At 41.9% G+C, this 15,851-nt stretch overlaps 1 protein-coding gene across 1 annotated transcript in view; it reads right to left on the reverse strand.

Annotated features, from left to right (window-relative positions):
- The window catches only part of LOC109995101 (FERM and PDZ domain-containing protein 4-like), a 55,462-nt gene extending 41,211 nt beyond the window's left edge, over window positions 1–14,251 (reverse strand). Inside the window, exon 1 of the mRNA XM_065951995.1 lies at window positions 14,072–14,251. Coding sequence (XP_065808067.1) covers window positions 14,072–14,121 — 50 coding nt within the window. The 5' untranslated portion in view covers window positions 14,122–14,251. The remainder of the gene's footprint in view (window positions 1–14,071) is intronic.
- Between the last annotated feature and the right edge of the window lie 1,600 nt (window positions 14,252–15,851).

The following is a 15,851-nucleotide window of genomic DNA, read 5'->3' on the forward strand; positions in this document are numbered from 1 at the left end:
ATTTATTACAGACAGAAGCTAGTGCTGTGCATTCCTTGGGCTTTTGAAAGCAGTTTCAGTAATCAATCATGAATCTTGAGTTTTTTATTTAAGCCTCTTTTTTTTTCTCGTGTCTGAAGTTCTCTCTGTGGAAGGTCATAGGTGAGTGGTCATGTTTGTCCCACAAGGAGGGAAAAAAAGCTCTCGTTTTGGACATAATGCCAAAGTTAGAGGAACTGAGAAAGTTTCAAACTTGTGTTCTTTCTGATGGCCAACAAGGGGATTAGATTCGAGAGAATCAAAGAAGCAAGTGGTGCAGCTTAGTTCCGTCATACCTCGGTCCTTCCTCGGTCCTTCCTCGGTCTGGTTAATGGTCTCAGGTCTTTTACAATAAAGAACTTTGTGAACTATGGTACCATTTAGAGTAACATAGAGTAACATGTTTCTTAGGTAAGCAAAGGCACATCAATTCATTTCACCATATTGTGTAATAATGGATGTACTTTACTAACCAAGCCAGAGGGAATGGGTCATGATTTTTGAATATTCGAATAGTCAAATGTTTATGCAACTTTTATCAGATCTCAAAACATTTATTTTGTTCCATGATTTTTACTCCCATTTATGCTGTTTGCTAGCCACCATTTAAAAAAGGTCCAAATTAGCACCCCAATTCATACCACTGTCATTTTAAATTATGAATGCATGTAGCTCCAGGAGCAACTATTCACATTAACTTGTAGCTTAATTTGTTATCCCCTCGCTCTTTTTCAGCTCCCATCCAAATTCAAATTCTGGCATAATCACTGAAAGCCTTCTAAATACCAGAGGCAAAGTCAACTTCTTATACACTGTCAAGAGTCCAATTTTCAAAAGAGAATGATGTTTAATTTTACGCAAATAGGTGGAATGCATAAGTTCATTAAAGAGTAAATGCATAAGAGAGTCAAAGGATTGTCCAAAGATGGAGTTCCAAAGGAAGACCTGCCAGTGTTGGCTTGAAGTTGGCATCAGCAACAGAAGCCGGGAGCACTGCCGGTGAAACTGATTGGATTGCCAAAGGAAATGGTGACGAATGATTGGTTCCTTTAAGGGTAAGCGAGAGGAGTGGTACCTTTAGGCTTAAGAGATTGGATAAAGTGATTGAAGAAGGAGTTGCCTAATTTTAAATTGACAGAATAATAAAAGGGAAGCAGAGATCTGTGACATTGGAAAGAAGCCAAGAAGGAGAAGTGGGGGGAAAGTCAATGAACTTTTTGCCAAGGTCTACAAATTTTAATTTGATCAATAAGACTTTCTTAAAGGGATGAAAGACAGGACATAAAGTCTGTTTATTACCTATAATGTTTTCCAAGGAGTGTCAGATGTCTTTGCCTTTATGCCATATCTGATAACTTCTGTAAAGATTAAAGCTCAGGCTGCAGGGCAACCTGTTTTTTGTTTTTTTTAAATCAGGAAGGAGAGATTCATACACTACAACTTACACACTGAAGCAGAGAACGATTATAAATATGCCAAGAAAACGAGAAAAAGATGGTTTATTAAACAAGTCTGCCTTCTAACTTTCGGAGTGCGGTATGTGAAGGACACGTAGGACCTTTTAGTTTGAAGCTTGTAATGTACTTCCACACTTCACTGAATCCAGCCAAGCCATTCAACAACCAAAGTGTCTCTGAAAATCTTATGAACAGTGGGCCATCACAGAGCGAACCGAAACAGTGCCAACCTTGAAAACTGCAATTTGTCACCCTCTAATACTACAACAATCCAGCAAAAGGAAGTATTTGTGACAACAACTTGTGCTTTTTTATGCTCGTATAACCTGTGCACAGGATCATAAACAGTTGGAAAATTGGATGGATCCAAGCCAAATTATGACATTATGAAAGAGTATGCAACAAACCAAGCAGAGCAGCAGACAGGCAACAGATCAGGCAACATCAGAGTGTCCCATTTGGATGGAGAAATGTGCTGTTGCCAACATAAAAACTGACAGCCAACAGTCAAACAATCAGCTCAGAATTTACAAGTCAGTTTGTCTGTGGCACAAAAAAAAATTACCATACAATACTTGATTTTTCTCTGTTTGGCTCCAATGCATGGGCAAGGGCACAACATTTCTTCATAAATTGACAAGAGACTAAGGGGTCATCCAGGCCTTTTCAACATGTCATCTAGAGTTACGCCTTTGGTTATAGAACCATCATCAGTTGATGGTAGGAAAGCTTTGTCATCCAGCCTACCTTAGGGACTTGGTGAGATGAGCAACCCAACCATCGAACATCATTTCTAGGGTTCTTCCAAGCCGACTAATTTAATAGTCGGTCAAACTTAACTTTAAATTCTGTTTAACACACCAGTCTAAAGGTAATAAAACAGTCAAAATTAAGCACAATGTATTCAAACGTGTGTGCTGGTAAATTAAGCAATTTGGTTTGCCGAGTGTGGCTAATGTTAGAGGCGCTAGCACTGCCAGCCTTCGGTCCTTCCTGCAGCGTAACATCAACATGCCAGTGCTAAATGTGGTTACACTTTGCTCCAATTGATATACCAGTTCAACCTGATGCAGCCTACATACAGCTTTATCTCCATTTTCTAGATCAAAATACTGCTTAACCACACTGCTCTTACTGGATTGCTTACATCCAGGTTGTAGAACAGGGGAGAGCAAGTCGATTTGCACAGCAGTTCACACCGACCCATTCACTCACTGAATGCAGTAGCTGAGTAAAATGACCATCAGAAGTAACTAATCCCATTCATACACATTCACACGCCACTGACCAAGCAGCTGGAGCGTCTTGCCCCAGGACACATCGGACATGTAGTTGCAGGAGCTGGGGATTGAACCCCTGACCTTCCCAGAAAGAAGACGACCAACTCGACCAACTGAGCCCCTTAAAGAAATAGAAATAGCGCTATTTAAAAAAGTAAAAAGCTTAACTTTCTGAGGAAGTGTTAATCAACTCACGGACAGAACAGAAGGACCCTATTTTTTTTTTTTATCTTTCAAGGCTGCTGTGATCTCTCTGCTGGCTGATTTAAAACAGCGATACTTATTACAGTGAGGGACAGATAGGAGACGCCTTCGGCATCCCACTGCTGGTTTGGGCCCCATAGAGATAAGAGGACAGCAGGCAGTCTGCTCGCCTCCGTCCACTGATGAATAACAATATAGCCCCAAGGTCACCGTCCAAGTGTGAGCGACTGTGTGAGAGTGGGAACCCAGAAAGACAAAAGCGTGTGTGCCGCATTATTACGCAGCACATTGGCATTCAGGACTCCTTCACCTTGGGTTCTATGAGGGTTGACACACACACGCGTAGAGTTAATCTTTAACCTGTGTGTGTGTTTATGGTGTAACATTTGGATCAAATAACTATAATAATGATAGCAGCTTGAAATGAGGTTTTCTCCACATGGTGCTCTAAAAAAAAAACAATAAAGTCTCCAGCTGATGATAGATAACCAAATGATCACCCTTCAGTGTTTTTGTCTACAGCAAGAATTTACACCCTGATAACTATTACATTACTTGGCTCCCTGAGTCTTAGCATTCATGCATAAATCACTGTCACGTTTGCAACAGCCAATTCCAACTCACTCCCTGTTCTGTATTCTGCACACCGCCGACAATACAGGGCCCACATCTCTCTGCGGCTAAATATCAGTCTGGACGACTTATTTGTTTGGTAAATTACATTTTAATGAAAATGCTGGATTTGGTTCACTGACAACGCGGTGTTTCAATGTGACACCTTCAATCTGTCACTTGGGGAGGGTCAGCGAGGACGGCTTAGCATGCAAAACGCAGGATCAGACAGACCCAACAGAGATTAGCATCCAATATCACATATATTGGGGAGGTTTAAAGGTATACTATGCAAGAGAACTCCCCTCTAGGTTTGTTGTTCTAAGCTTTGTGCTCACACTGATGGGATTGCCCATCCTTCAGTTTGTCTATGTATCCCTAAGAGGCTCTAACATCGTCCATACCCTAGACTGTTGATTTTAATGGACCAACCTTGAATGACGTCACCCATCTGTTCCAGCAGGGTGCTCATCGGCGGCAGCCACCATACTGGAAATCCTGTCTCAGCCTCACTTTCAGTCAAACTAGCTGGAGCTGAGGCGGGTTTTAAGCCTCTTGCCGAACCGTTACATCGCGCCCACCTGTCAATCAGGTCAGCGTTGCGCTTAACAATGGAGCACACCCTGCTGGTGAGAGAGAACTTCTAGTTTAATACAATGAAACTCAAATTAAATGCTGTGACTGGTGAATAAATCTAGTTATATCAGTGCAAATCTGAGATAAAAATGGTCAATACCGATATCGGCTGGCCAATTTATCGGTCGGGCTCTAATTGAGCAGTTTGGACTGGACACTACCCACAAAGTATCAAAAATTATCAAGTTCTGGAGGTCCTATTAAAGACATGAACACACACATGAGCTGCCTCTGGGATCCGTTCTAGCCTCTCAGTGTGATAAAACACCGCATTGGATACATACTGTTTAAGCACTGCAATGCATACACTGGTTTATAAGGCAGGAAACGCCTCGTAAATAACTGTTTGTGTTTAATGATGCACAAGACAAATATTGGAAGTGTTTTGCTTACTTCCCCAGGTAGCTTTGCATAATCATTATTCTCGTTTTTACAGGTTGTTCCGTCCTCTAAATAACTACATAAATCACGTCATGGTCTGCTTTCCTGGGTCACAGCGATATGTGAGGCATTTAATCATCTCTTACTCTTACTCTGTATATCTTTGATTATTGGAACGCATCTCATTGCTCTGTAATGTCCAGTTTCTGCAGCCCAATCCATCATCATACAGTGATTAAATATGCGCTCTAAGCTGCACTGTGCAACAATATGTGCACCGCCAAAATTCATTCAACTGTCTTGCTGTCTTTACACCAAAGACACATGGCATGATTTCCCAGCATGAAACAGAGCCGAGGAAGGCGTTCCTGGCCAGCTCTCTGTCATTACAGGGGATAAAGCAGACGCCGCCCTTCGCCTGCACGCACACATTCACCACGTTTATGTGTACTGTCTCAACAATGAGATCATAGAATTTCATCCCCGCACCCCATTTAATCCAACCTACAATCTCGCTCTTTTCCTTCTGACACGGGCCTAATCTGATGGGAGAGGCAACACTGAAGTGAGGGAGCGCAGGGTGTGATGGTATTGGACGAGCATGAAAAGGAACGAGGGAGGTAGGAGACGGAAAGGTCAGCGGGGGAGAAATGGGTGAAGGGAGGGACGGGTGTTTAAAAGTGAGGCGTTGTAAAACAGAAAGTGTGACGTGGCAGTCGATGATGGATCAAGGGGGAGAAGGTGACTGGAAAAGATGGAATAAACAAAGAGACGGGAAAAGGGCGAGAGGGGAAAGGAAACGAGGAGAGTGGAAGAAGAGACGAGCAAACAACGTTTATAGAAATAAAAACAATGGAGAGGCAGACTTCATGAGAATTGCTTCAAGCGCAGATCCCGCATTCAGTTTTTATTCTGGTGAATTTATGGGAGGTTTCATGAGATCGTCAATAAGAAGACTGGCTTCACTTGCAGCCAGGTCTGCAAGCCCAGACTGTGCACCGGCTCTTAAACATAAATTCACATGAAAAAGTAAAAAAAAGCAGCCAAGTTGTAAAAATTGTCCTTTTTGTCGGGTCTCAATCCCTCCTCAAAGGTCCAATATGTAAGATATCTACTCAATGAAATAATAAAATGACCTTACTATGTCATGAGACTTTGAGGAAACATGCTCTGTTGAAATTCATCCTCATTTTTCAATTTGACCAGAGAAGGTAGGCCGTTTTGGACACCCCTCGGTTTACAAGGCAAATGGAAAATTGCAGAAAGTGGGCAAGTGAACAGGTTAGGATATAACTGATTCTTCTTTCTGGGGGCGGGGGGAGAGACAGCTTTCTTCAAAGTTTTGAATTTTGACTTTTTAAACGCTAGCTGTCAGAGTTAGATATTGCTCCTTTAAAGTTGTTTTTTCGCTAATTTTTGGCTATCTGCAAATTACCCGACAGTCCCCCGATAGGAAACCAAGAACCTCTACATAATCTGTTGAACACTCTTACATGGGCTCTCTTCTCCCAGCACTGGAGAGCAGCCCTCCCCCTGGCACGCCCTGGCAGCCCTGCAGTGTTCTGCCACCTGTAAGGCTTTCAGAGAGCCGGCCAATCAGAAGATCGTGGGCAGGCCTTAAAGAGACAGCGGCTGAAACAAACTGTATTTTATAGGTGGATCAAGTAGCATCCCAATCTTTCTGTCCACTTGTTTTTTTTTCTCCATAAAAGGATCACAGGTTTACAATATAAACCATACAAAGCATGCAATCAAGGGCAGACTATGAGTGGGATGTTCGGTGCGAGGACTTTTCGATGTATCTTTCGGTGTTTTCACTTTTAAAATCATCACAGTCTCTCTCTCTCTCTATCAGTGCATCGACTTTCCAAAACTTCCTTCCTCAAGATAATACCCTGTCAACTTTTCACCCTGCCCACGAGAACCTACTTCTTATATTAAAACGACATTGTCTAATGTTCTCCCAAAGCTGCAGCGGTTGTTTTTATCTACCTGGCGTTGCAGCATCCGCCTGGCAGCAGCTGCACCGTTTGTGACGCATCAAACCCTTTGAGGTACTCCGTGTAGGTTTAAAATGAATAAAGCACTTGGCTCTGGTTTTTCCCTTTTAACGCCTCTGTTCCTCATGCTGTCAGCTGACTGAACATCCCTCTTCAATAACCGGGCTAGTCAGAGACACTTAGGAGATAAGACAGAGCGTGGGGAGTGATGGGGGCCATTTGTCACCTCACAAGCTCATGCCGGACCCCTGAGCGTCGGGTCTCTTCCATGCAGGAGCTTTAAACATATTCCTCTGGAGAAAAAAGATCACTAGAGCTGGGTGAGTATTCCCATCAAAGATGTAGATCCAAATGTAGAAATTGACCAAACGCTATTAGCCATTCTTGAAGCTCGGCGTGACATTTAATTACACACTCGTCACAGAGCCTGATTTTTTCTCAAAGCAGCATCTCTTGAGGCGAGCAGCAAAAGCAAATAGTGTGACTGCCAAATACACACAAACATGTGCACACAAATCTGCCTTAGCCAACAAAAAAACATCTCACTCTTCAGTTGGGAACTCATTTAAATGGTGTAATGGAATTCAGCGGTGTCCTGTGGAACTGGTTTAAAATGCTCAGGGACTCACAGCGTGATTACCAGGGCTAAGGACCAATCATGTGTGATGACAAAAGGGTCTGAGGGGGTGGGGGGGGGGGGCTTTGGGCAGCGTTCCCAGTGTTGCTTTCAAGTAAGTGGGCAGCGCTTGCTGGTGATGAGTGAGAGTCAGAGTAATGGCGGAAGTGTTCTGGGCAAGGAGTGGAAGTCATGAATAACCATGTTTTTCCTGGAACAGAAGCTGAGAGGCTGATGTGTTCTGGACAAAGGTGTTACACACTAACAGGACAAACGGTTGGACCTCGGATGCAACATCACTTCTGTAAAAGTTTGTAAATATTTGCGGAACAAAAACCAACTGTAATGAGCAAATAAACATGAAAATAAATCCATGAATATACTTCTGCATGTCTGACAATAACGTGGCTGCATTGGCGTTTCCCAAGTTAAAAACTGGCAATGGCACCAAAATAACTGATCTGTATTGTCATCCAACCCTTCTGTTGCGGTGTGAGTTTGGACCAATCACTTTGAGATGATAGTAGCATCAAACAATGGAACATAACAAACATATATACTGGGGGGGGGGAGGGCAGCAAACTTGTTAATCCACATCTTATCCATCTGTTCGGTTACCATGCAAGGGGAATCCAGCTCTGAACATATGCACCTAAGTGGCATATGGGTTTAAATCTCACAGTCACCGCAGTAGTCATGCAGAGATAAGCGCCACGTTGAATGTCAGCGCTCTTTGACTGGGCTGCGTCGCTCCCCACGTCTGCATTTAGTCATTAAAGGATTGCGGCGTTGCACATTAGCTCATCTGACATTTATGAAAGATCTCCGAGACGACGGATTTGTGCCGCAAATCCCCACTTAGTGCGATGCGAGGTTACACGTCCAGACTCACACACGCTCGCACACTAAACTCACTCAGGGGAGGGAAATTGTGTTTGTGTGCTAAGTGAGATTATCATCATCAGCTTCCCTCAGCTTTTGCTTGAACAACAATAAGGCTAAATAAATACACAGCTGCAACGAGAACCAGCGAGTAATAACGGCAAAAAAAAAGAAACACGCTGCCGGTGTCTCGTCAATACCTGTAAAAAGAGATACACACAAACACACTGGGCTGGTAATTTAGTATTGATGTTTCGACCATGTAGGTCAATGATGTGGTCAGCTTTTTTGGCAAGTGTCTCCTGTTGAGAGTCCATCTTTTTACAGGTCAGATACACGCATGTCAGCAAAACTGAGGTGTGTGTTTAGTGAGCATTAAACTCAGTATGAAGCAATAATGTTGACAATGATTTGAAAATATGAAGCACTTTATTTCTACGAAAAAAAATACTCAGCATGCTCATGGTCCACACAGCATTGACTCTCGTTATGACACCAAATCCTCCAAATTTCAACAGCCTATTGTGATTACTTTTAAACATCAAAGTCTCCTGCAAAGCGGATGAAGCAAAAGAAGAAAACAAGGCTTCAAAAATGTAAGATTTTGCAGGCCTAGAAGTAAGCTCAATTTTAAAACATTGCAATATGAAAAGACAAAGAACAACTTAAAAGGCCTGTTACACCACAATAACAAAAAAGCGGAAAAAGTATAAAGCTGTTATGGGTGGGAATTCTATGTGGCTCTAAATTGCTGCTAGAGCCTGACCGATTTATCAGCAAGCCAATAATTGGCCGATATTAGCATATCAAGTGACTATCAGTTTCGGCTACTTCTATCGTACAGATGTTACTACATTTATTCACCAGTCAACTAGCATTGCATTTGAGTATGATTGTATGACACTAGCAGTTCTCTTTCACCAGCAGAGGGCGCTATATGGACTACAACAAGCATTATCACTCTCCAAGTTTTTGATAACTGTATTTGATGGATCAACACAATAAGTGAGCATATCTATATCTACCTAGCTCTACAAATCGAACATAGATCTTAAAAAGATATCGGCCAACATATCGGTATATGACACGATACGAGATGGGGGACACAATGACATATATAGGACACAATGACATACGATATGATACCATGTGGTACGATACAAAATACAATGAAATACGATACAAGATAATAATGAGACACTACACGAGTCAGGAGGACAATATATTGCTGGATCAATATTCGGTCCCAGTCCTAATAGCTGGCCCACATCAGACGTGTCTCCTATAGATACAGAATTAAAGAGAAAGACATGAAAGCTGTGTTCTTGTTACTCTCTGTGGCTGTGTTTGTGAATGACCATGACATTTGGAAAACAGCAGCCATTTACAAGAACATTCATCAGGAAAATGAGCCCTTCATAGACTTGACTTTAACAAGTTTTCATAAATATTTTCAACAAACACAAACACAGCAAGTTTTAAAGTCAAAGAGTCAGCCACTTGCTGAATACATTTAAACAGCAGCAGGTAGTGGACTAGACATTTGCTATCAGATCAAAGCTCAAGTGTCAGCTAGCACAACATTTCTGTTGGCAGATTTGTAACCGAGCCTCAGATTTTTTAGGAGGCTGCAATAAATAAACTGCATTTTCCTGTAAATTTTGCTCTTGTGTTTTGTACAGGCCCGAATAGAAATAGCAATGTTAGTAATTGTAACTGGGGTGTTTTTTATGATGCATTCCAAAACTTTTCTCTTTGGGTTATGCGGCCAACAGGAATTTCCATCCAACAGTCAGAACAAAAAAGAGGAGGAGGACCAGTCTTTGAGCACCTGCCAGCAAACTAATCGACCCATGACCGATTTGGCCTCGAGGTCCTTCCAGCCTGACCCGACCAATCCGAGCTCAAACATCCTGCAGTGCGGTAGGTCACAGAGGTGGAAAGACACAAGATTACAATCAAAGGAAAAGCACTTTAAGAAAAAGACACAACTTCTCTGCTCGTTTCTTTTAGAGAATGAGTTAATTAATTTTTATCTCTAACAAAGGAGCCAAGGTGTCTTTTTCTATTCACAAAAAAACAGGACACTGCTGAATTTCATCACATCCAATTTGTACGCAAACTTCTACAAAAAAAACATTCTAACAATGGGGACGCTGCTTTACCATTAGATTTCCCTTTTATGTGCAAGTCTTATGTGAAAAACATTTGGTAAAATGAACAAAGGAGAAATCCCTTGGAAAAAATTTGAGGACAAAGATAGACACTCTTAACCTTACATGATTAATCACAGCGAACAAATGGACTTCTCACATTTCCATTTTTTATGGGTTATGCACTTGTACTGCATTACATCATAGGTAAGCACCTCACCTTGCAAAAAGACCAGACATGGTCAGAAAAGATTATTTGTCTTTTGTCTTGCATGTAATATACAAATGTGATTATAATGCTATACATTTAACAAAGGTGTAGATTTATTTTTTCAAAGAATGATTACAATTTTGGTGTGCCTCTGGGATCTATTCTGGTGCCACTGTTATTTGATTTTAAAGGTCCCATATTATGCTTTTTCTAGTTTTATATGCCCTTCAGTGTTTTTTCCTAGTGCCCTGTGCATGTCTAGGCACATCTATGTGCAAAAATTCAAAGTCCGCGGAAACGTGGCTTCTTCTACGCCCTCCTGTTAGCTGTAGCATTAGCTGCATGTAACGCTCGGTTCTAGCCCCTCGATAAAAATTTGTCAGTGCGGCGTCATTGTCAGTGTGAGATCACTGATCTAAGCCCATTGACTTGTTGTGGTGAGCCCTGCAGCTCATGTTGAAATTTCCGAGAAGCGTGCTGAGCAACTGACCAATAACGACAGAGCAGATCGGCAGACCAATCAGAGCAGACTTGGCCCACATGGGGTCTAACAGTGGGGGCTCAGCAGAGCGTAGCTGACGGACTCAGAGCGTAGAGGGAGCAAGGAGGAGCAGTACATGGAAACAGACACTTTTTTCAGACTTTAGCTATTGTGAACGTACAAAAGTAGGTACATAGATTAAATATACGAACCCCAAAAAGGGCATAATATGGGCTCTTTAAATAAATGATGTATGCAATATTTCCAAATTAGCTATCCTCCAACACACATGGTCCTTGTATTTAATCAAAAAGCTTATTTCAGTTGATGTTAAGAGATACAAGAGTATATACTGTAAATAAGCGATGCCCAGGGTAATTTCTATGAATGTTTATTAGTGAGTTCACAGGCAAACAAGCTACGTAGGGTGAGCTCAGACACACACTTTTGCATTGGATTTGTTTTTCAGACCCGGGGTAATCCACCTGTCTAAGGCACATAAGATTATTTTTTAAAGCAGATGCTAATTAATTTCACTGGAAAAAAGCTGTATTCATAATTTTCTTTTAAATCCTAATATGGCTGTACTACAATTTTCTTTCGATATCTAAAGTGCTTGTTTTTTATTAATGACTTGAAATGATTTTATTATCTTGCTGTTATAATTCATATAACAGCTATGTATTTAATAATTTGGTATTTTTTTGAAAGACTACAGAGCAGAGTTTAAGATTTGTAGCTTTTTGTCTAAGCCTTCAATGGGCACACTGATAATAAGAAAAGGGAAAAGCAGCACAGCATGATCAAATTGGACTTGTATAACAATGTGTGTCACTCCTTCAGAAGCTGCTGAGTCAACATTCAAATATTTGGAATATCAGTGATTTGAAAACCAGGAACAGCAGGTGGAGAGATTGAAGAAAAAAATCAGTCCACGCTAGCTTGTCTGTCTGTCTGTCTGTCTGTCGGTCGGTCTGTCTGTCTGTCTGTCGGGCTGTCTGTCTGTCGGTCTGTCTGTCTGTCTGTCGGGCTGTCTGTCTGTCGGTCTGTCTGTCACAGCTGAGTCTGAATCAAATTTCATTTGTCTGCTTTCTGGGCCACATGTTTCCTGGCCAATGACCTATTACCCTGTTGCTGTAATCCTTCGACAATGATGCTGTGATCTGGCGCTGCCTCAATCTCACAGTCCAATGCTGACCAACAGCTGCATGGGATTTTTTTTTTTTTTTTAAGATAGAAAAAGAAAACAAAAAGAGACAGAGAGCAATCTCACTTCTTTCCACCATTCATTCCTTACTGATTTAACACACATCACGAAGTTACATTCTGTATTCATATTTTCCTTGACCACAAATACAATCAATTGGGGTTGTCATGATAATATTATAGTAAAAATCTAATGGCATCAACATCTATTTCAATGCCAAGGCAACAAATAAGAAATCCTAGACACCCAATATTGGGAAATTCATTTGTTCCCCCCAACTAATATTGGCTGATATTATCGGCCGGCCAATTAATCTGTCGAGCTGTGTTTAAAATCATTACTAGACTCATGGCAAATCCATGGTGGTTCAGTTGCTCAATTTCTTAGCCCATCAATCACATGCTTTAAATGTGTCTGCGGGTTTATATGAGGATTATCACTCCATATGACGATCAAGTTAGAGTAAATGAACCATCCGACGAAGGAAGAGACAATATTAAAACAATCAAATCCCCTCCTGAGCCTCGGTTACTCTCTATTGAAAGCGATCCCAACTCCTAAACCTTCAAGCTGCGACAGACATACAGTGCAAACATCTTGCATTGACATACTTCATATGCATAGTGCAGGAAGCAACATGCATACAGTAATATGCTAAATAACAATATTTTATCACACCACACATCGGCCACACTTCCAAGCAGCCAGCTAGCTAAACCCTGTCAATCCATGATGTAATCTCGAAGTGTGTTCAGTAATTACAAGGTCCTGGATTCCTTTGCTGCTTATAGCCACCTCGGCCTTATGTAACGGACGACTCACGTGCCATCAATTCAGGGAGCAAGATTACAATATGGCTGCTTGAAAGCCTGCTGCGAGACAGTCCACGACTTTAAATCTGACACAGTACAGCAGAGTCTGAGTAGTCAAGAGAGATAGCTCAGATTCTTTGACGAGACACTTTTGATTCACGTTTGATTACAAATTTTCAGCTTTTGAAGAGTTTTTCTGAACTGAGGTTTACAATATATCAGCGCCCGACTGATGTTGCATTTTTGGAGCCGATACAGATACCGATATTAGGGAGAGAAAAAAATCTGATACCAATATATCGGCCGATATCTTTTTGAAATCTATGAAATCTTCAGACATAGAAGTAAATACACATTTATTGTGTTGCTCCCTCAAAGGCAGTTAGCAAACACTTAAATATAATGAAGACAAGATGGTCACTCAACTGGAGAGTAACTGCGCATGTATGTTAATCACCGCTCGACACTCTGGAGAGTGATCATGCTTGTTGTAATCTGTATAGCGCCCTCTGCTGGTGAAAGAGAACTGCCAGTGTAATACAATGAAACCAAAATGAAATGATGTTTGACTGGTGAATAAATCTAAAAATATTGGCGCATATCTGGGGTTGAAATTAGCCGATACTGATAGTCACCTGATACGCTAATAACGGGCGATATTATCGGCTGGTCGATAAATCGGTCAAGATCTACAATAAATACGTAGTTGAAAGTGACATCTACACAACGCAATGTAGATTTTGGGTCACATGACAGATAAAATACACATGTTCCACATATGAACCATGTTTCAGAATATAGCACTATTGGAAGGCGTAAATAGATACATAGAAGAAGTGGGCCTCAAGTATTCATCTGGAATATATGACCCCAAGGATGAGGACAAAAACAGACTCCAACAACCGGAATCAACAAACATGTAAACACTCCAAGGAGTTTAATCAACAAGACTACCAGGAAAGAAGCGTTGACTCTGTGATTGGGACGAACTGAGAGCGATGTAAGTGGCTGAAAATGTCTCAAAAACTGAAAGAAATTTGACTTTCTCTAATTACTCCAACACGGTGATAACAAGCATTCTGTGTGAAAGATAAGAAGCGTCAAGGGAGGCAGGAACTTACTGGAAAGCGGTTAACATCCCGAGTTCATCATCGTCGTCGCACGGCTCCATCCCGTCAGCCGGACCGGACAGATGAAGGAACGAACGGGTGGAGAGAGAGAGAGAGAGAGAGAGAGAGGGATGGACGCCCCGGCCCCACCACCACCGAAAGGCTCAGAGCGTCGGAGAAAGAGCTCCTGTCCCGCTCCCTCAGTCACACTCCTCCACTAATAAAAAAAAAATCCACCTCTGACTCTCTTGAAAAAAAAAAAAAAAAAAAAAAAAAAAAAAATCCCTGAACTCAATTTTCTCTGTGTGTGTGCATATGTGTATGTCTGAGTGTGTTCCCTGTTTTTTTTTTCCCTATATTTTTTTTTTCATTCTTAGCTTGGTGCCAAATGTTCCAGCTTAGCACCGCTGTGAAGCACCAGTGGTGATGGATTTAGCCGGGGCATCTGGGCCAGCAGGGATAAACTCCATTCACTCACACACACAGACACACATGAATGCACGGACGCTGTCACACACACACTCACTCACATATGCATGCACTGTGTCATGCTGTTGTGAGATTGCAAGGGGCACAATGTTGGGAAAACCTCCCCCCCCCCCCTGTCCTGCACGGAATCATCAGAGACATTCACAACATGTGTGAGATACTGTGTGTCCAGTGCGCTCACACACACATTTCCACTCCACACTCTGAGCGGGTGCAGATCAATGCATGGACAGATGTGTGCCAGCAGCAAGAGACACAAAGATGTCAGCAAGTTGGATGTGTGTGTGTGACATGAAGTAGACATTTCTCAAATTGTGTAGCGGTTCTCTCCAGGCGGAACACTCAGAGGTCAGCGGCTCCCTGCGGGCATACAACCGGCAGCGAGATTAACACAACAATAATGTACACACAATACATGAAGGACACAACATAATGCAGCGTCGTCCTTGCTGACTCAGGAGAGACGACAATAAAAACCAGATTGTTTAAATCAGGAAAGAAATCGTCGCATGGTCCCTCCCTTTTTGGTCGTTGAAGAGAGACGTGAACAAAAGCTCAATGAAAACGCTCCAACACATGTTCAAATTATCGTCTGTGCTGTGTGGGGTTTGTTTGTCGCTGGCTGTCTAACAGAGGCAGAGCGAGGGGGGGGGGGGAGGGAGGGGCGCTCATAATCTTTACTCCCTCTGCATTTACATGTGGACAAATAAGAATTCAAGGGCAAAGCTTGAACCGACTCATGGGGCTGGAAAAAAGAGAAAACAGGGATGTAGCCGCGATCCTATTTGCTCAATCAACTATTCAATCACATTTTTGGTGAACTATTTGCCAACACAAAGGTCTAGGTCAGTGTCAACATGGTGTAACGGAGAAATGAAAAAAGGTAGTTTAAAAAAACGGTTAAATGCTGTAAATTAAAATTTCTAATCAATGTGGGCCAAGCTCTTAAACAACACATGCAAAATGTCTGACCAAAACGAGGTCTATTTTACCAAGTGTCACACAAATCTCAGATCTATTATAATTAAGGAAAGCAGGCCTGAACATATAGGGATCGGCTAGCTCAAAAGTTACAAAAGATGTAGAAATAAGTTCCACATATGCACAAAGAAAAAATGACTTCCCAGAAAGCCTGCCAATTGAGGCAAATAAGCAATACTTCAGAGCTGTGATGTGTCCCGTGTAAAGTGTTGCATGGCTGCGGGAATACGATATTAATTTCAAACAATGCTGCGTAAGCGTGCTATAAAATCTGTTTCTGAAGCGATGCGAAGCGGTGTGTGCCTTCTTCTGCGGGGATCAA

Source organism: Labrus bergylta, chromosome 24 (genome assembly GCF_963930695.1).
Source record: "Labrus bergylta chromosome 24, fLabBer1.1, whole genome shotgun sequence".
Taxonomy (NCBI): domain Eukaryota; kingdom Metazoa; phylum Chordata; class Actinopteri; order Labriformes; family Labridae; genus Labrus; species Labrus bergylta.